This window comes from Piliocolobus tephrosceles, chromosome 6 (genome assembly GCF_002776525.5).
Source record: "Piliocolobus tephrosceles isolate RC106 chromosome 6, ASM277652v3, whole genome shotgun sequence".
Lineage (NCBI taxonomy): Eukaryota > Metazoa > Chordata > Mammalia > Primates > Cercopithecidae > Piliocolobus > Piliocolobus tephrosceles.
In genome coordinates, this window is record NC_045439.1 from 32,826,355 (window position 1) to 32,846,349 (window position 19,995).

The following is a 19,995-nucleotide window of genomic DNA, read 5'->3' on the forward strand; positions in this document are numbered from 1 at the left end:
ATTTATTTATTTATTTATTTATTTATTTATTTATTTATTTATTTATTGAGAAAGTCTCACTCCGTCACCTAGGCTAGAGTGTAGTGGCACAATCTCAGCTCACTGCAACCTCCACCTCCTGGATTCAAGTGATTCTCCCGCCTCAGCCTCCCCAGTAGCTGGGATTCCAGGTGCCCACCACCACACCCAGCATATTTTTGTTATTTAGTAGAGACGGGGTTTCGCCATGTTGGCCAGGCTGGTCTCAAACTCCTGACCTTAGGTGATCCACCCACCTCAGCCTCCCAAAGTGCTGGGATTATAGGCATGAGCCACTGCGCCCAGCCTCACATTGCTCTCTTCTGTAGAAAGTGCTTCTGGCTGGGTGCAGTGGCTCACACCTGTAATCCTAGCACTTTAGGGGGCTGAGGCAGGCAGATCATGAGGTCAGGAGTTCGAGACCAGCCTGACCAACATGGTTAAACCCCATCTCTACTAAAAATACAAAAATTAGCCAGGCGTGGTGGGGGGCACCTGTAATCCCAGCTACTCGGGGAGGCTGAGGCGGGAGAATTGCTTGAACCTGGGAGGTGGAGGTTGCAGTGAGCTGAGATCATGCCACTGCACTCCAGCCCGGGTGATGGAGCAAGACTCCATCTCAAAAAAAACAAAAAGTGCTTCTCACCATAAAACTTCCTGAAAGCCTGCTAGGTTCCAGGCCTTGGTATTGACTGTTGCCTTGTCCTTGGCCCAGGGGTACCTGTGGGTCTGGTCAAGGATTGGAGAGTATTTAGAAGTGTGGTAGGAAGCCGGGTGCAGTGGCTCACGCCTGTAATTCCAGCATTTTGGGAGGCCAAGGTGGGTGGATCACTTGAGGTCAGGAGTTCGAGACCAGCCTGGCCAACACAGCAAAACCCCATCTCTACCAAAAAACACAAAAATTAGCCAGTCGTGTTGCTGTACATCTGTAATCCCAGCTACGGGGGGGGGGGGGCTGAGGCAGGAGAATCGTCTGAACCCGGGAGGCAGAGGTTGCAGTGAGCCAAGATCGTGCCACTGTACTACAACCTGGGTGACAGAGTGAGACCCCCTGTCTCCAAAAAAAAAAAAAAAAAAGTAGAAGAAAAGGTGGTCAGGGAAAGGCCAACTTGTGAGACCACTGGGAGGCACTGTGGGTGTTTGAGTCCCGTTAACTAAATGGGAATAGGGTCCTAGATCAAATCAGAATTTATCTTTTATTTGTTTATTTATTACTGAGACAGGGTCTCACTCTGTCACCCAGGCTGGAGTGCAGTGGTGCGATCTCAGCTCACTGCAGCCTCAACTTCCTGGGCTCAGGCAGTCCTCCCACCTCTGCCTCCTGAGTAGCTGGGACCACAGGAGTTTGCCACCATGCCCAGCTAATTTTGTTTTATTTTCTGTAGAGACAAGGTGTCACTATGTTACCCAGGCTGGTCTTGAACTTGTGGCCTCAAGTGATCCTTTCATCTTGTCCTCCCAAAGTGCAGGAATTATAGGTGTGAGCCACTACGCCTGGCTATGACTTACCTTTTAAATTGATCTCTGTACCCATCTTATCCAGGATGGCAGTGGCTCTGAAGAGAAGCGGAAAAGTGTATTGGCCTCAACTACCAAGGGTGGGGTGGAGTTTTCTGAGCCTTCCTTAGCCACCAAGCGAGCACGAGAAGACAGTGGGATGGTACCCCTCATCATCCCAGTGTCTGTGCCTGTGCGGACTGTGGACCCAACTGAGGCAGCCCAGGCTGGAGGTGTTGATGAGGACGGGAAGGGTCCTGAACAGAACCCTGCTGAGCACAAGCCATCAGTCATCGTCACCCGCAGGCGGTCCACCCGAATCCCTGGGACAGATGCTCCAGCTCAGGTATGAGAGGCGCCCCTTCTAAACATCTCCAGCACCTGAGTGCTCCTGGGGCCCAGGACCCTATGGGGAAAGGAGAACATGGCAGTGTAGGAAGGTATCAGGGAACCTGTGGAGATATTGTTTTTATTTTCCAAACCAAATCTCTAGACAGATGTCTGTTTTTCTAGATCAGCAAATTTTGATTTGGCCCGTACTGGGTGCTGGGAATTAGAGATGTTTGCTTATACTGTCACTACTGAGATCTTAACATCTCTCTTTTTTTTTTTTTTTTTTTTTTTTGAGACAGAGTCTCACTCTGTCACCCAGGTGGGAGTGCAGTGGCACCATCTCCACTCACTGCAACCTCTGCCTCCTGGGTTCACACCATTCTCCTGCCTCAGCCTCCCGAGTAGCTGGGATTACAAGTGCCCACCACCACACCCAGCTAATTTTTTGTATTTTTAATAGAGGCGGGATTTCACTATGTTGGCCAGGCTGGTCTTGAACTCCTGACCTCAGGTGATCCACCCACCTTGGCCTTCCAAAGTGCTGGGATTATAGGCATAAGCCACCACACCTGGCCTTTTTTTTTTTAAGAGGGAGTCTCACTATGTCGCCCAGGCTGGAGTGCAGTGGCGCGTTCTCCACTCACTGCAACCTCCGTCTTCCGTGTTCAAGCAATTCTGCTTCAGCCTCCTAAGTTGCTGGGATTATAGGTGCCTGCCACCACGCCCAGCTAATTTTTGTATCTTTAGTAGAGATGGAGTTTTGCCATATTGGCCAGGCTGATCCTGAACTAACCTTAGGTGATCCACCCACCTTGGCCTCCCAAAGTGCTGGGATTACAGGCGTGAGCCACTGCGCCTGGCCAAACCTCAGTTTTTATTGTGTCAGTTCCTTAAATTTCTTAAAAGTTCTGCTCAGTTTCTCAGCCTCTCCGTTGTCTTTTCCAGTAATAGCATTCACCCTCTAGGGAAAACGCAGCTTCAAATACTGGGCTCACCTCTTTAGCATTCTTTTTTTCCCCCTGGATCTTGGCTCTTTAATTCTTTGCTTATTTGCCCTCTGATATCTTCAGAAATGTGTTTTGCACATCGAGTCCAGATTTTCTGGTTATTCTCAGCTGGAGAGTTGGCCTGCATGCCTCTGTAATAGGCAGGGGAGTACCACAGTCTCTGCTCTCTGGGTTCCTATTCTCTGGTTGAGGAAACGTTTGTGGTAGAGGCTGGAGGTCTGGGCAGCTTGTTCTGAGAGTGAGCAGGAAGGAGCCTGAGCAGCTCCACAGCTCAATGCCCCTATTTTATAAATGAGGAGCGAGGTCCAGAAAAGACAAGAGACTGACTTAAGGTCATACAGCCAAGTAATGGTAGCGCTAGCCCTAGAATTGGGATCTCCTGAATCCCTGCCTGTGAGTACTTCTACTACACCAGGCTTTGGGGGGAGGTTTTGTTATTTGTTTATTTCATTCATTATTTTTTATTCTTTGTACTACAGATACTTTCTTTCATGCATAAAAGTAGAGAGGGCTATAATGAATGCCAGTGTTTAGCCATCACCCAGATTTCACAGTTATCAAAACATAGCCAATCTTGTTTCACCTGTACCTCTGCTTCTCCATGCTGCTGGGTTATTTTGAAGCACATCCTGAACATCGTATCATTCCATCCATATATACTTCAGTTTGTGTCTGAAATACATAAGGACTCTTTCTTCTTCAACATTATCTCAGTAGCATTACCACACCTAAAAAATGAACATGACTATTTTTGTCAAATATTCAGAATAGTTTAAATCCCTTATTATAAAATTACAAGTGATTACAGCTAGCTGATTTTTTTGTTAGATTTCTTGTCAAGAAAGTTTGCGGGGGGGGGGCCTTTGGCTTCTGCATTTTTTTTTTTTTTCTGTGCAAATCATATTATTTCCCTAAGGGAAGAAAAATGAACAATTTTATTTCATCCCAATTTCTAGAAGGGAAAAGAGGGCGCAGATGAGTGAAGGACATGGCCACAGCCTCAGAGGGGAGTCAGGGCCCTCTGCTGGAAGGTGTTTATGGGAATCAGAACCTTGGCAGGGAGACAGCTCATTATTCTAAGGCCCACTTGGTCAACGTGGCCAGCCTTACCTGTTATACTGAGTATGCAGAGGGATAAACTGGGTGCTGCTCATCCTGTAGGGCTCCATTCTCTGCCTTTGAGATTATAGGAATCGAGCAAGGGAAGGCCTCTGTTGTCTTATAGTCCTGCTTTCTATTCTAGATAGAGGCCCATAAGGCACACCTAGCAAGGAGAAGTAGGCGGGCTAACCTTTGTCAGCGTGCATGGGCCAGACTTTCCTAGTGGGATTAATACTATGAGAACAAAAGTTCTGCAAGGACAAAGACTGTCCATTCCATTTTTTTTTCTTTTTCCTTTTTGTTTTTTGAGAGTCCAGTTCTGTTGCCCAGGCTAGAGTGCAGTGGCACGATCTTGGCTCACTACAACCTCCACCTCCCGGGTTCAGATGATTCTTGTGCCTCAGCCTCCTGAGTAGCTGAAATTACAGGCACCTACCACCATGCCCAGCTAATTTTTGTGTTTTAGTAGAGACAGAGTTTTGCCATGTTGGCCAGGCTGGTCTCGAACTCCTGACCTCAAGTGATCCCTCCACCTCAACCTCCCAAAGTGCTGAGATTACCACGCCCGGCCTTGTCCATTCCATTTTGTAGTCCCATGCCCAGCTCAGGTCTTAGCACGCAGTAGGAACTTTCATCTAACGCAGAGCCTGGAGTTTAAGTAGTGATAGCCAATATTTACTGAGGTACCAAGTAGTGTTCTCAGTGATTTCCATGTATTAATTCATGTAGTCCTCATAGTTACCCCAGTAAGTAGGCACTTACTAGGTAGGCACCATGTTAAAAATGAAGATGCACAGAAAGATTGAATAATTTTAAGTGGCAATAAAGGTGGTAGGTCCTAACCCAAGCAGTCCAGCTGCAGAGCCTGGGCCCTGAACTACTGTACTCTTCTGCCCTATCACACACTTTACAGCAGAGGTGGGGAACGGTGGTCTGGGGGCCAAATCCAGAGCTAAGAATGGTGTTACAATTTTATACGATTAGTTTTAAAAAGAAAAAGGGAAAGAAGATGAATATGTAACAGAGATCACATGTGGCCCACAAAGCCTAAAATATTTACTCTCTGGCCCCTTACAGAAAAAGTTTGCTGACCTCTGGCCTAGAGGAGACAATAAGGGCTTTTGGACCTGCTCCTTTTTTTCAGGCTTGCCTTGGTGGGTGTGGTGGGCAGCCTAAGTTCCAAAGGTGAGACTGGCAAGCTGTGGAGACTGGCAAGCTGTGGTTAAGACTTCACTTTCCCTGGGACACAAGGCTGAGCCATCTTTGTTTTCTTTCCTTCTCCAGGCGGAAGACATAAATGTCAAGTTGGAGGGGGAGCCTTCCGTGCGGAAACCAAAGCAGCGGCCCAGGCCAGAGCCCCTCATCATCCCCACCAAGGCGGGCACTTTCATCGCCCCTCCCGTCTACTCCAACATCACCCCATACCAGAGCCACCTGCGCTCTCCTGTGCGCCTAGCTGACCACCCCTCTGAGCGGAGCTTTGAGCTGCCTCCCTACACGCCACCCCCTATCCTCAGCCCTGTGCGGGAAGGCTCTGGCCTCTACTTCAATGCCATCATATCAACCAACACCATCCCTGCCCCTCCTCCCATCACACCTAAGAGTGCCCATCGCACGCTGCTCCGGACTAGTGAGTGACCTCCCTCCGCGGCCCTGGCAAGAGCGGGGCTGGGGCAGTGGGCAGGGAGGCATCTCAGCCTATGGGGCTGCTGTGGGATTGGGCTGGAACACTCTGGGAGAAGGAGCTCTGCTGTCTTCTCTGAGATTGAGAAGGAGGTTGTCCTCATTCAACAAGGAGGGGCGGGGGTCCCGCCCAGCTGCTTGGATTCAAATCTCAATTTCATCATTTACTGTTACATCCACTTTTGCAAGTCACTTCAACTCCGTGGGCCTCAGTTTTTTCAGTATTAAGATGGGGATATTAGTAGTACTTGGTTGATGGTGAAATTGCCAATATTCAACTATTTTTGGGTTCACAAATAGTAGTTTCCTTTGGTTCAACCTAATGACCACTTCCTAGGCTCAGGTGCATTAGCACACATAAAGCTGGAACATCATGCCAGGCCATGCTGTTTGCTCATAGCCCTTTGCAGCAGATCTGGTCTCTGGGGCTCTCAAACAGTCCTTTTGGCCAAAAACAGACACTCTGGAAATATTGGGCTGGCGTGGGGTGGTGTGCTGCCGAAAAATGTTGCCCACTCCACGAGGAGATCCATTTCCTCTGCAAAATGGGATAATCCAATCCCTTAGGGTGGTAGAGAGGATTAAGTGGAAGTAGCTAGCTCATAGATGCCTTTGGCCAATTAACCTTTGACTGTGACCTCACCCATGGTGTAGCTCTCTGGTGCCCCCTGGTGTCTGTGGGTGCAAAATGTTTGCCCTAGGCTGGCCAGCCTTCTGTCCTGCTTCCTGGGGAGGCTTCTCCCTGGCTAGGCTGTGTAGGAAGAGGAAGCCATTGTAGAGATCAGACTGGCAGCCAGCGAGAGGTCAGTCTGCTCACGAGTAGTTACCGAACACTTGGGCGTAAGGCCTTGAACTGGGTCCTGTGAGGGCTCCAAGAATGTACAGGACACCGTGGTCTGTTCTATAGAGAATGCAAGGTCATTAGGGAGTTGACATGAAAGCCTGGGAGTTGGAAAAACAGAGGTTCCTGGCAGTGTGGGATCTGTAGCCAGTGAGTGAAGCCCCTAGCAGCTAGCCTGGGCTGGTGAGGACTGCATTCAAGTGGGGTGGGGCCAGAGCTGAGCCCCAGAGATGGAGGAGGGCAGGGGCAGGAAGGACACACTAGGGAGAGGAAATGACTGGTGCAAAGGCCTGTAGATGGGACCATGCAGGGAGAGTGAGGGGCCGAGAGGTAAGCAGTCAGCTAGGATGCAGGTCCAGGCACACGGGTGGTGAGAGGTACAGATGGAAGCGGAACTGCCTGGAACCCTGAGGGGAGGGTTGCAGGTTTTATCTCACATTGCAGGAGGGAGTCAGTAAAAAGCAAAGATTTTTTTTTTTTTTTTCTTGTTTGTTTTTGAGCAAAGGAGTGTTTTGATCATGTGGGGCCTTAAGAAGACCAGCTTGGGGCTGGGCACAGTGACTCACACCTGTAATCCCAGCTACTTGGGAGGCTGAGGGAGGAGAATCGCTTGAACTTGGAGGTTCAACTCCTTGAGCCGAGATCACACCACTGCACTCTAGCCTGGGCAGAGACAGAGTGAGACTTTGTCTCAAAAAAAAAAGAAAAGAAAAAAAACTAGCTTGGGAGAAACTGAGGCGGAAAATCCAAAGAGCAAGTGAGAAAATGAGACAATAACTATATAACAGCGATCCCCTTCACCACCTCCCTAGTGTGCTCAAAGTTTCAGTCTCTTTACCAGAAAACCACAGCTTTACGCTGGAGCTGATTCTGCAGTGTTGGAGCTTCTGGGGGCAGGGATATGGCTTTCGTTGTAGAAGCAGTAACAATAATCTTTATCGAGTGCCAGGCTCAGTGTGTTATTTTATCCAGTTCTCACATTAGCCCAGGAGACGGGTAGTAATAATAGTCCCTTTTGGTAGGTGTGAAAACTGAGGCACCCAAATATTTAGTGAAGAGCCTGCGTTTCTGTAGGGTGGCAGGCTGCAGAGCCAGGACTCAGGTGCCTGTGTTCCCTGTGTGAGCTCTGTGTGTCACCACTGTGACTCTTGCACATACAGGGCAGCCACTAGGATTGGGGGTGCTTTGCTGAAAGGAGGGTGCTATTTATCAACCTGCTCTTTGTCCCGTAGACAGTGCTGAAGTCACCCCGCCTGTCCTCTCTGTGATGGGGGAGGCTACCCCAGTGAGCATCGAGCCGTAAGTGCAGCCCTGCCCCTGGCCAAGGGTGTGTGGGTGGCCACACTGGTGCAATGTGTGCAGGTGGGCCCTGGGAGCAACAGGAGGGTTCCGTGGGGACTGCATAGGGCTGAGAGGGCCTCCCTGAGCGTCTGTATTTGGCCCTGGACTTTGCTGTCCCCGCCCTGCCTCTGTGTGGAAGTTGCAGGGAAGGACAAGGACCGGCTCAGCTTGAACTTTTCTCTAGGAGAGTTGGAATGGGGGTCCAGGGGCTCTTTCCCATCTGTAAACCTGGAGCTGCTTCTCCCCTCTCCTGCCTCTGGACCTTGCCTTTCTAGTGGTGCCAGGTCAGACCATCCTCCCAATCCCCTAGAAGCCAGACTCCCTCCACCTAGCTGAGGCCTTGCTCTGCCGGCTCCCCCTCATCTGCTTCCGACCCTGAGGGATCATCATCAAGTTCTCTGTCCCCGCAAGGTGAGGCTTCACCTCCTGCCCTTTTCACTCCTCTAGACGGATCAACGTGGGCTCCCGGTTCCAGGCTGAAATCCCCTTGATGAGGGACCGTGCCCTGGCAGCTGCAGATCCCCACAAGGCCGACTTGGTGTGGCAGCCATGGGAGGACCTAGAGAGCAGCCAGGAGAAGCAGAGGCAAGGTGAGGAGGGTCCTGGGGCAGCCCGTGAGGGCAGGCACAGGCCTCAACCTGCCCAGCCCCAAGCTGAACGTGGTTTCCTCCCCTCCCCTCTCATGCTCCTGTGGATCCAGTGGAAGACCTGCTGACAGCTGCCTGCTCCAGCATTTTCCCTGGTGCTGGCACCAACCAGGAGTTAGCCCTGCACTGTTTGCACGAGTCCAGAGGAGACATCCTGGTGAGAAGGCACCCCCAGCAGAGGGAGGACCCCTCAGTGGGGGCTGGCTTGGATCCATGTCTGCTGCTCAGGAGCTAGGCCTGCTGGCATGCACATTCGAAGCCAGTAGGAGGGTCTGACTAAGGAAGGGGCTGTAGGGGCTTAACCCGAGGGAGCCCTAGTTTCAGCCCCCAGGTTTTGCTGTGCAGTGTTCTCCCATCCATTCCCATCCCTGATTTTGGGTCAGTGGACTCAGACTGGATGGTTGCTGAGAGCCTTCTCCAGCAGTGCTGCCTCCCTTGGGGCCATGGTCTCTCTCAAGAGGACCTGAGGCCTGTTTTCTGGGCAGTCCCACCCCCTGTGATCTCACCACCCCACCGAACCCCTTATCTTTCAGCAGTTAAGGGGGGCAAGAGTAAGTGCCCACCCTACTCAGGATTTTATCAGGGCCTAGAATGCTCTGTCCACCACCGATACCCCTGCCAGCGCCCTGACCCTTCCCTCACTTCCCCTCCAGGAAACGCTGAATAAGCTGCTACTGAAGCCGCCGCTGCGGCCCCACAATCATCCGCTGGCAACTTATCACTACACAGGTGAGCCTGGCTGTGGTGGGCATGGTGCCCTGAGAGGTCCCCAGCATCCATGGGGCCCTGCTCAGTGCTGAGTCACAGCCCTGGCGGGAGGAGGAGGGTAGATAACCCAAGAGTCAGAGTGAGGGAACTGCCACCAAAGCTGGGGTAGCTCCCCAGGGGTTTCCTGTGTCCTGGAGGGGAGGGGAGAAGGGAGTGGGCAGGTGGGAGCCCATCCAGGCAAAAAAGCCCAGGTCACAGGGACAGGAACCCAAGGAGAGCCATCCAAATTGGCATCAGTTACCTGGAACTTAGCCCTAGGAGTGTATGTCTTGTTCTGGGCACTTTAAGAAGGACATGGACCGAGTCACATAATTCTAGCAGCCAATGTTTTCCATCCATGTTAGTGCTACATTTCATCTGCACCAGGCAGAGCACCAAGGGTTTCACATGCATTGTCTTATTTAGTCCTCACCACAGCTGGTGAGCTAGGCGATATTAGTTTCCATTTCACAAGCAAGGGAGTGAGGCTGTGAGCAACATGACTAGTGTGTGGTGGAAGTGGGACGACGAGCCGGCTCTGATGCCTGCAGAGACCATGGGCCTTATACTTTTTTGCTGGTCAGAGTAGCCCCACAGTGGCCAGGGCCCTGCCCACCTCACTCCCTGGCTGCCTCTTTGCTCCATAGGCTCTGACCAGTGGAAGATGGCCGAGAGGAAGCTGTTCAACAAAGGCATTGCCATCTACAAGAAGGATTTCTTCCTGGTGCAGAAGCTGGTGAGCTGGGCTCTGTTTCAGGGGCAAAAGAGGGCCAAGAGCTGCCTGTGTGACTTCAGGGCTCCCTCTGCCAGTGACCAAGCCCTCTTAAAAAGCATTCAGGTCAATGCTACTGAGTAGCCTCGGAATTTCCTAAACAATACAAGAAAAAGAAAGATTAGGCCTCTTTTCTCTATCAGTTCTAAGCACCCTTACCTCACTTCAGGGTGGTGTGGCCAAGCTCTGGGGTCTCAATCCAGAAGGAGGCCTAAGTGGGCATCAGACTTAAAATAGGCAGGATGAAGATGGGGAGGAGGGCGGCAAGTAGAGGTGAGCCGTTCCCCAGGGGAAGGTGCGGGGGGAGGGCCCCTGGGGTGAGGGGAACTGAGAGCCAGCAAGTGCCTGCATAGCTGACCTGGGGGCCTCTGCCCTCCTTTGACCAAGAGTTGCCTCCCAGTAACTCAGCTGTTCAAGCCCACATTCCCTAGATTTATCTTGTCCTCTCTCCATGTTCTTCTGGAAAAGCAGATGCTTTGCTAATCCAAGGAGTTGCATCTTTCCAGCCCTGTCTCACAAAATCTGGGCCATGGGGAGAGAGGATTGTGTGGACTGCCAAGGGAAGAGTTTTTTTAAAAAAAGCATGCCCTTTCCTCCTGGGATTGTAGATTGTATTGGGAACAGCCCTGGGGACTAGACAAAGTGCTGGTGATGAATTCCCTTACAAGGGCCCTGTTGTGAGGAGTCCTTTGCTATGTTTTAGTAACGCTCTGTTCCCTGATTGGGCAATACTGACGGGAAGTACACGCCCGTGAAATTCACTGAGGCGCCCCTAATGCCTAATGAAATGAGCAGACCTTTAGTCAGTCAAACAAAGGGTCAGAGAGAATTGACAGTAAATGTGTAAACGGCCTAATTAATATATGTGTGACTTGGCCATTTCTGTGAGATGAAACATGTCTGTTTCCTCCTCAGACACAAAGGGCCCACACTGACCCCTGGCCTCTCTGGGACAGGAGCTCCCAGCCCAGCGGTGGCTGAGCAGTGTGGGAGCCTGTGGGGTGGTGTCGGAGAAAACAGCCTCTTCGTGTGGGAAAGTCGCCCAAAAACTAAACCCAGTGTCCAAATAGATTTATGCAATGGGAGAGCTAGAATTTCAGAGCTTGAGAGGCAGGCCGCTGGAGATCTTCTAGTCTTACTTAACCCCATTTGCTATTTACACATGAAAAAACAAATTAGAAAAGTGAGTGACTTGCCTAAGCTCAAATAGCTATGTGGTAGCAGAGTCAGGAGGAAGACTTAGGCCTTTCACTTCCTCCTCAGGTTTTCCAGGGCTTTCTTGTGAGTTTCCCTTGAGTTCCTCCCCGGACAGGGCACACTTGTGTCATTTCTGTATGCTCACTTGTCAGCCACTGCTCCCTGGAGAGAAATGAAATTTTGCCTGGATTAATGAAAAGCGTCTCTGTTGCCAGGTCAGGGCTGGCTTTGGATACAGATGGTACCCAGACCTTTTCCTTCAACTTTTCAGTTTGAAAAATTTCAAACTTACAGGAAAATGGAAAGAACAGTAGAATGAACACCCATCTACCCCGACTTAGATTTAGCAATCGTTAACATTGGCTACATTTGCTTTCTCTTTCTCTATGTCTAAACATAGACACACACATATACAGCTCTCTCGTTCTCTGATTCAGCTAATCATTAAAAGTAAGTTACAGTCATCCTGTCACATGACTAAAAGCTTTCAGCATGTATCTCCTAAAAACCAAGATATTCTACAAAACCACAGTACCATTAGCATGCCCAAGAAATTTAACCTGATAAAATAATTCAGGCCAGGCGAGGTGGCTTATGCCTGTAATTCCGGCACTTTGGGGGGCAGAGGATCACTTGAGGCCAGGAGTTTGAGACCAGGCTGGCCAACATGGTGAAACCCCATGTCTACTAAAAATACAAAAAAAAACCTAGCCAGCTGTGGTGGCACATACTTGTAATCCCAGCTACTCAGGAAGCTGAGGCACGAGAATCATTTGAACCTGGGAGGCGGAGGTTGCAGTGAGCCGAGATCGCGTCACTGCACTCCAGCCTGGGTGACAGAGCGAGACTCTGTCTCCAAAAAAAAGAAAAAAAAAATACAGTAATGTCCTCTGATACACAATCCACATTGCCTTCTCCTGGGTGGTTCCGATGTTTTCCTTTATAGCTTGTTTTATTTATTTACTTATTTTAACTAGTGCTGAAGCATTGATTGATCAGTGGTTTGTTGCAGAGCAGGCATTGGAAAAATGCTTGTATTTCCTAGGTTGACTGGGTTTCATTTTGTCTTGAAGTTAAGGGAAAGATGCAGGGACGAGAAAGGCTGGATTCTCCCCAGGCTGATGAGCCAAACCAGAGGGTTCTGACCTCAGTTTTGATTTCAAACCAGATCCAGACCAAGACCGTGGCCCAGTGCGTGGAGTTCTACTACACCTACAAGAAGCAGGTGAAAATCGGCCGCAATGGGACTCTAACCTTTGGGGATGTGGATGCCAGCGATGAGAAGTCGGCCCAGGAAGAGGTTGAAGTGGATATTAAGGTGACTCCTTTTCCAGCCTCAGATGCATAGAGCCTGGGCTGGGTCTGGGGCCAGGCCTGAGCTGGGAGCCCGAGCTCACGCTCTCCAGGAGCCTGTAGAGGGCAGGTTGAGGAAGATAGTGTCCCTGACAGTCACAAGGAGCCCTGGGCCGCTGGGTTCTCCTCTCTATACTGCTGGTGTCATAGTAATAATACATTGTGTTGATACACAGGGTAATTTTCTCACAGGATTCACACCAGCATCGTCTTCCTATCTCCACATAGCAGACCTCTAACACTGTTTTTCAAACCTCAGTCGTTCTTGTATCACCTTTTTGATTTCTGCTATATCTGCATCCTACCTTGTGTCACCATCAGAATTTTTGTCATATTCACATACTACTTGTGCCATTACTTAATATTTTCCTTTAAATCAACTCATTTTTTACTCAGAAGGGAAGCTTTATATCACAGTGATAAATAGAAAACCAAGGTTGTGTGCCATAAATAGAAGGTACTGGTAAAAATATATGTGAAAACCAGTGTTACTAAATTCTAGCTAGATACTGTGTTACCTGCCAAGGCTGAGACTGAGGCCGGACCTTGCTCTGTTAAAGAGATTATTAAGTCTAAAGAAGTATAAAAGACACATTAGCAGCAACCAGAGACTGAGTCCTTGGCATAATCAGGATTGAAAGAGAATTGAAAAGGGAATGTTACTTAATTCTGTGTCCATGTATCCACTTAGCATCATTTTTGGGATTGCAAGTCCATGTTTGATGACATGCTACTGTAAGACAGGGAGTGGTTTGCTGCCCATTTTGCAGGTAGGAAGGTAGTAGAGCTATAGAAAGCATTACAAAGATAGTTTGGAATTGGAACTCAAGGCTTCTGCCTGGCTCACCACATCATTGCCAAGGATGCCTCCTGGTCATCTGTCCAGGAGGATGGGTGGCAATGGGGAGCGACTGGTATATACCCTCCCTGCCCTTCGCTCTCTCTCAAGTGCTCCCAGGGCTTGAGACTCTCTTCTGTTTCCATGGCTACTATGCCATGACCCCTCGGCCGGGTCAGAATCTGTGCTACAGCAGTGAGACGAAGCTGTAGGCTCACTGCCCTTTTTCTTGTTCCTCATAGACTTCCCAAAAGTTCCCAAGGGTGCCTCTTCCCAGAAGAGAGTCCCCAGGTGGAGAGAGGCTGGAGCCCAAGAGGGAGGTGAAGGAGCCCAGGAAGGAGGGGGAGGAGGAGGTGCCAGAGATCCAGGAGAAGGAGGAGCAGGAAGAGGGGCGAGAGCGCAGCAGGCGGGCAGCGGCAGTCAAAGCCACGCAGACACTACAGGCCAATGAGTCGGTGAGTGTGACCGCCATGGGCTGAGCCGAGGGCAAGCAGGGTGGAGCTGGACCTGGGGACGTGGGAGGGAGGGTAGAGCAGGACTGTGATCCTCATTATAATCATAATAGCAGGAAGTGTGTGAAGTACTTTGTGCTGTTAACTCATTTAATTCTCACAACCCTATGTGGTATTACTGTTATTCCCATTTTATAGATGGGGAAATTGAGGCCCAAGATAACACAGCTAGTAGGCAGCCTGAATCCAGAGTCTGCGATTAACTTTTATACTCTACTGCTTCTGTATCTGAGATTCAGAGGGAAAAAGGTTTTGTGAAAACCCAGTAGGTATGCGGGTCACTGAGGGAGCATTGGTGGGTTGTAGCTTGGACAGGGCTCCCCTAAGAGAGCCAGAGTCCCTGACAAGAGTGAGACTGAGCTGAGATCATGGGAATGACAATCATAGGCCCTCAAGCATGATCTCTGCAAAGTGCTTTCATTTCCATTATCTCATTAATTCCTCACACTGCAGAGTTAACCTCTACTCTGCAGATGGGGGGAAGGCAGTTCAGAGATGCTAAGTGACTTGCCCCAGGTCCTTGGACTCCTAGTGCAGTGCTCTGTCCACCATCTCACAGACCAAGAAGCAAGACTACCGGCCATACTTGCTCCTTACCAGGGAGAGTTCTCCCAGAAAGCAGTAGGGAGGGGAAGGGATTTATTGGAGAGCTGCTGCTTTTTGAGAGTCGTTTTTTTTAGAAATGTGTGTAGTAGGCCTGGCGCAGTGGCTCACACCTGTAATCCCAGCACTTTGGGAGGCTGAGGTGGGTGGATCACCTGAGGTCAGGAGTCGAGACCAGCCCGGCCAACATGGTGAAACCTCATCTCTATTAAAAATACAAAGATTAGCTGGGCATGGTGGTGTGCGCCTGTAATCCCAGCTACTCCAGAGGCTGAGGCAGGAGAATCGCTTGAACCCAGGAGGTGGAGGTTGCAGTGAGCCAAGATTGCGCCACTGCATTCCAGCCTGGGTGACAGAGTGAGACTCCGTCTCAAAAAAAAAAAAAAAAAAGGAATGTATGTAGTACACTCATGCTTACAGAACTCCCATAAACTGTAAACCCACGGCTGTGTGCCCACTTCTGAGCCTTGACCACCTGCACCGAAAGCTGTGCTCTGTGTAGCACCCTACAGAGTTCTGCTGACTTTTGTGAACACTTTCCCATGAGGGTTCCACTTCTGATGGCCACCTGGGGCTGCCCCAGCCAAGGCCCCCTCTGCGCCCTCTGCTCTGCACTCTGACCCCCGCTCTTGCCGTTTGGTTTCCCCGCACTGCACTGTCCTGAACTAGCTACCTGTGCATCTGTCCCTTCCACCAGACCCTCAGCTCTGAGGGCAGGCATGCCTGTGTCAACCTCTTTGTCCCCAGCACCTGACCCATCACAGGGGCCTGAATCTCATTTATAGAACAGGGCATGAGCGGACTAAATGACAGAAAACATCAACAGGTGCTTCATTAACCCAGACACCAAGATCCCCTGTCAGGCGCATCAAGGCCTCTAGCAGCTCGGGCTGCCCCACAGAATTACCCTCGCAGCAACTTTGTAAACGATAGAGCTGACCAGAGACGCAGAGTTGGAGGAGGCAATGGTCGTCCTATCCCTGGAAGGACCCAAGTGCATGCTAGGTGACTGGCAGGAGTATATATGACCTTTCAGGCCCCTGGTTGCCTGCGATTCTGGAATTCCAGATCTGCGCTCATTCAGGTCACTCAACTCTCCTTGTTTGATTTTCTTCAGGCCAATGACATCCTCATCCTCCGGAGCCACGAGTCAAACGCCCCTGGGTCTGCCGGTTGTCAGGCCTCAGAGAAGCCAAGAGAAGGGACAGGGAAGTCACGAAGGGCACTACCTTTTTCAGAGAAGAAGAAAAAAACAGAGACATTCAGTAAGACCCAGAATCAGGAGAACACTTTCCCCTGTAAAAAATGTGGCAGGTAAGGTGGCCAGCCCTGTCCCCGCTGGGAGCCAGGGGGCTGGTGCGCAGCGGGGGCGGGGCCGGGGGGGAGGGGGAAGAGGTACAGGCGGAGTCTGCCTCGTTTCTGATTGGCTCAGCGGGTTTCTAGGGCTGTGACGTCATGGGGCAGCTTTCGGAAAATGATACAAGCTGGCCAGCCCCGGCTGTGTCGCGTGGGGGGTGAAGGTGAAGGCTGGGGTCGCTCGCGCACCCGCGCTGGGAGCCCCGGGGTGGGCTAGGGCTGTCCTGATCAACCCCTGCCCGGCCGCAGGGTGTTTTACAAGGTGAAGAGCCGCAGTGCGCACATGAAGAGCCACGCAGAGCAGGAGAAGAAGGCTGCAGCGCTGAGGCTAAAGGAGAAGGAGGCCGCCGCTGCCGCCGCCGCCCACCAGCAGGCTCTGCGGGAGGAGAGCGGCGCGGGCGCGGGCGACAAGGGCTGAGCGCGGGAGCCAGGCTGGCCCAGTCTTGGACCCCGGCCCTTGCCGCACCGTTGCCAGCGCCCGCAGACACCCTGGCATCTCAAGAGGGAGTGAGGAGAGGATCGCAGGGATTTTTCCCTGCAAAACAAATGAGATAGTGAAATAAACGGCTCTTTTACTTATGAAGGCCCTGGGAGCAGCGTTAAGGGCTCCAGGATCCAGTTCTCTTTGCATTTGGTCTGTCGGAAGTTGTCCTCGTGCTCTCCTGAACCGGGAGAGTCCCGTTCCCCTCAGGAGGGGCTCCACTGCCTCTCACACTCCGACTTCTGCTGCTCTGCTGCCCCGCAGTCTCTTCCCTCCTCTTTGCCTCCCCCTCCTCCCCTCGGCCTCCAGGAAGCCACCGTGGCCGGCCAAGCACAAGCTCACCCACTTTGGAGCAGCATTCCTCCTCCCCAGAGAACCTCGAAGGCTGCAACGACCCTGCCCCAAGCCCCAGAAAAAGGGACTCTCGGAGGGAGTCTGCTGGCTTCTCTGAGAAGGGGCGCAGCCTGACACCTGTGCTGTCCCTGCAGTTTCCAGTCCTGCCTGAGCTGCTCCCGTGACCGTGCCCTGAGTGGCCACCTCCTCTTTGGGAGGGAGGCCGCGACAGGTACTCTCCCTTTGCTGCTTGCTGGCGGCGCTGCTGGGCCTACAAAGTTTTCTCGGCGTTGGGGAAGGGGCTAACGTTCTTGTCCAAAGCACTCATCTTGCTGCAGGGAAGGGAGCTGTGCAGAGGCTGGAAGCTGCAGTTAGGCCAGAGAGAGCTTTTGACAAGCCTGGCTCTTTCTGCTTCCCACCTTTTTTGCCAAATACCTTTGGGTCCTGGAGGCTGCCAAGGGCGCTCCGCCTTGAGCAGGTCCCAGAGAGGCTCAGCCTGCCCCTCCTGGGGGCCAGCGTCCTTGCCTCTGCCCTGACCTCAGCAGCTACACCTAACCCCACCGCACCCCACCCAGTGTGGATATCCACAACCCAGCCCCCCACCGGCTTGCACGCTGGAGATTTCTGGATCCTTCCCTAGGAGGGAGAGGTCTCCTAACTATTGGACAGGAGCCTTCATTCCTTGACTCGTGTCATTTGGGAGCTATTTATTTATTCTTAGTATTTAATTTTTAACATCCTCTCAGGGACCAGGGGCCTCCTGCTTTTCAGAGGCCCAAGTGCATTTATCCCAAAACGAGGCATCTTGACATCCCCCATCCCCCCCTCCCGAATTCCCAAGGCCCTAAGGTCCCTCAACTGGTTGCTCTGGAAGCTCTTGCCGATAGGAGTGATAGCAACACTGGAAGAGAGTGGAAAGGTGGAGGGTCACCAAAGCCACACAGAGCAAGGGAGATCAAAGGCAGTTCTTGCTGCCCCTTCTCTGGCTGTGCTTTGCCTGAGGGAATTGGCAACAGGCCAGGATTCCAATTTGGTTTATGGGGCCTGGATTCTGATTTGAAGAAGCCATATTTGGCATGGGTGAAGTGAAAGGGCCAGGAGGTTTTGGAGGCCCCTTCACTTCCAGTCCCATAGCAGGGCTATAGCAGGGCTCAGCTATTTTTCTGATCTTACTCAACTGAGTTGTGCAAAAGAAATTCTAAGTGAATGCGCGTGTGACAGGTCAGTGTATTAGGAAGGAGCCAGAAAGTATTCATACTGCTAGTCCTTATGAGATAGCCAAGAAGCATCATGTCAGTAACTGGGAGTGGAGAGGGAGTTTTGTTTTGAAACTGTGCACTGTCAGGTAGTTTTCAGCATCCATTTATACATTAGTGTGGTTCTACAGGACCCCGGCTGTGGAAGTAACAAATTTCTTCTCCCTCTAGACTCTTGGATGACTACCTAGATCCCCAACTTCCCGGTTAGTTTCCTCCACAGGTTTCCATGAGCTCAGTGTCCCAAGACAGCAAAAATCTGGTATACCCTGTAGAAGCAGGGGAGTAGCAAATTTAGGCTCTCTTCGAAATTACTTGTATAATACGAGTGCCTTCGCAGCTTAGCCCCAAAGTGCTACTTATGTTTCCCGAGGTTTTTTCTATTCAAACCATATTTGGTTTCAGGCCCCTTTATGGACATAGGGTAACAGAAACCTCCACCATTCTCCAGACCCTTTTGTTCAGTGGTAACATCTTGTACTTGGAAAAAAATTTTTTTTTTTTTGCGACAGAGTCTCATTCTGTCGCCCAGGCTGGAGTGCAGTGGTGTGATCTCGGCTCACTGCAACCTCTGCCTCTCGGGTTAAAGGATTCTCCTGCCTCAGCCTCCTGAGTAGCTGGGATTACAGGCACACACCACCACACCCAGCTAATATTTTTGTATTTTTTTTTTTAGTAGAGACAGGGTTTTGCCATGTTGGCCAGGCTGGTCTTGAACTCCTGACCTTAGGTGATCCACTCGCCTCGGCCTCCCAAAGTGCTGGCATTACAGGCGTGAACCACCGCACCCGGCTAAGAAAGTGATTCTACTCTTCTAAGCCTACAGAGATGAGACCAGGTAAATGTAACTGGGGAAAATCAAGATGGTACCTCTGCATTAATCCCGCCAGACACCGTATTTTAGGAAGGTCCATGCTCCAGGATGCATTCATGTCTTGGATACAGTGTGAAAATTAAAAAGTTTAGAGGGTAGATGCAATTGTGGCAAGTGACCTGCCAATAAAGTAGGTGGAGCTATAGAAGCTGGCATAAGTATATCCTTAATGGTGCTTTCTCCCTGGGCTTGTCTTTTGTTGTTTTTTCCCTATACTCAGAGCTCTGAGAAGTGATAAACACCTCCAGCTTTCTTAACATCCTCCCCACACCATCTCACCATATCCATCTCCCAGCATCCATCTGCATTCAGCTAAGGGCGGGAAACTGACCTAGTGCCTGTGCTGCAGACCATTTCTGAGGTCTCCACCCATCCAAGGAGGCAGAGCCGTCATTACTGTCCTCCATGCCTTCAGCAGCCCCCCTCACAGCTAAGGTACATACCACCCCTTCTGCCGCGCCCCCTTCCACTCCTGGCACCAAGGTCTTTTGCTGCTTATGTCTAAAGGGATCGCCTATATTTAACTGCCTCAGTGACCTAACCTCTTTCTTCTCATGTGCCAGATGTTAAGATGAAGGAGGAATACGACACATACTCAAGCCTCAGCTGTTTAGTTGTTTTCACTGGGGCTCGCTTTTCTGGAACGGTATTTATTATCAGACTGGCAAGCCTAACTCCATAGGTTTACAGGAAGTAGGGATATTTTTATAAAACAATTGTGTCCTCCCCACATTTTGCTATGTTAATATTTGCCTCTAACAATTTGCAGCTGTTTCACTTTTTCCTCATTTGTCTCTAAGTTGAAGGCCTTGTTGGAGGGGACAGAGCACAGGAACAGCCTTGACAGTGTAATTATTGTACAAATATTTTAATAGCATATAAATAAGTATATTTCTTTTATTTTGAAACAAATGATCAGACACTGCCTTTTGTGTGTTTGCTGCCTGTGGCACCCTTTTTTAAAGACTGTTACATATTAAAATAGTGTACATATATATATAAATATTACCTCTTGCTGTACAGTTGTGATAGAGACTGAAGATTTTATTTTTTGTGTGCTTTTTATAAGAAAAAAATTAATACACTAAAGAATCTTGCTGATGTGATTGTAATGTACCTATGTAACTTATTTACTTTTGAATGTTCTTCTGTATCTTTAAACCTTTTATTAAATAAGGTTTTAAAAATTCAGACTTGAATGCTAT

General features: G+C 50.4%; 1 protein-coding gene across 4 annotated transcripts in view; it reads left to right on the plus strand.

Annotated features, from left to right (window-relative positions):
* The window catches only part of MIDEAS (mitotic deacetylase associated SANT domain protein), a 68,617-nt gene extending 48,636 nt beyond the window's left edge, over window positions 1-19,981 (plus strand). For 3 of the 4 annotated variants that reach the window (XM_023183466.2, XM_023183475.3, XM_023183482.3), the window contains 11 exons: window positions 1,562-1,861; window positions 5,241-5,586; window positions 7,713-7,779; window positions 8,269-8,411; window positions 8,522-8,625; window positions 9,122-9,197; window positions 9,863-9,951; window positions 12,353-12,502; window positions 13,618-13,830; window positions 15,608-15,804; window positions 16,096-19,981. In XM_023183466.2, the coding sequence (XP_023039234.2) occupies window positions 1,562-1,861; window positions 5,241-5,586; window positions 7,713-7,779; window positions 8,269-8,411; window positions 8,522-8,625; window positions 9,122-9,197; window positions 9,863-9,951; window positions 12,353-12,502; window positions 13,618-13,830; window positions 15,608-15,804; window positions 16,096-16,264 (1,854 nt within the window). In that variant the 3' untranslated portion in view covers window positions 16,265-19,981. The remainder of the gene's footprint in view (window positions 1-1,561; window positions 1,862-5,240; window positions 5,587-7,712; window positions 7,780-8,268; window positions 8,412-8,521; window positions 8,626-9,121; window positions 9,198-9,862; window positions 9,952-12,352; window positions 12,503-13,617; window positions 13,831-15,607; window positions 15,805-16,095) is intronic. The other variant, XM_023183494.2, reaches the window with a different exon arrangement.
* The last annotated feature ends 14 nt before the right edge of the window (window positions 19,982-19,995 follow it).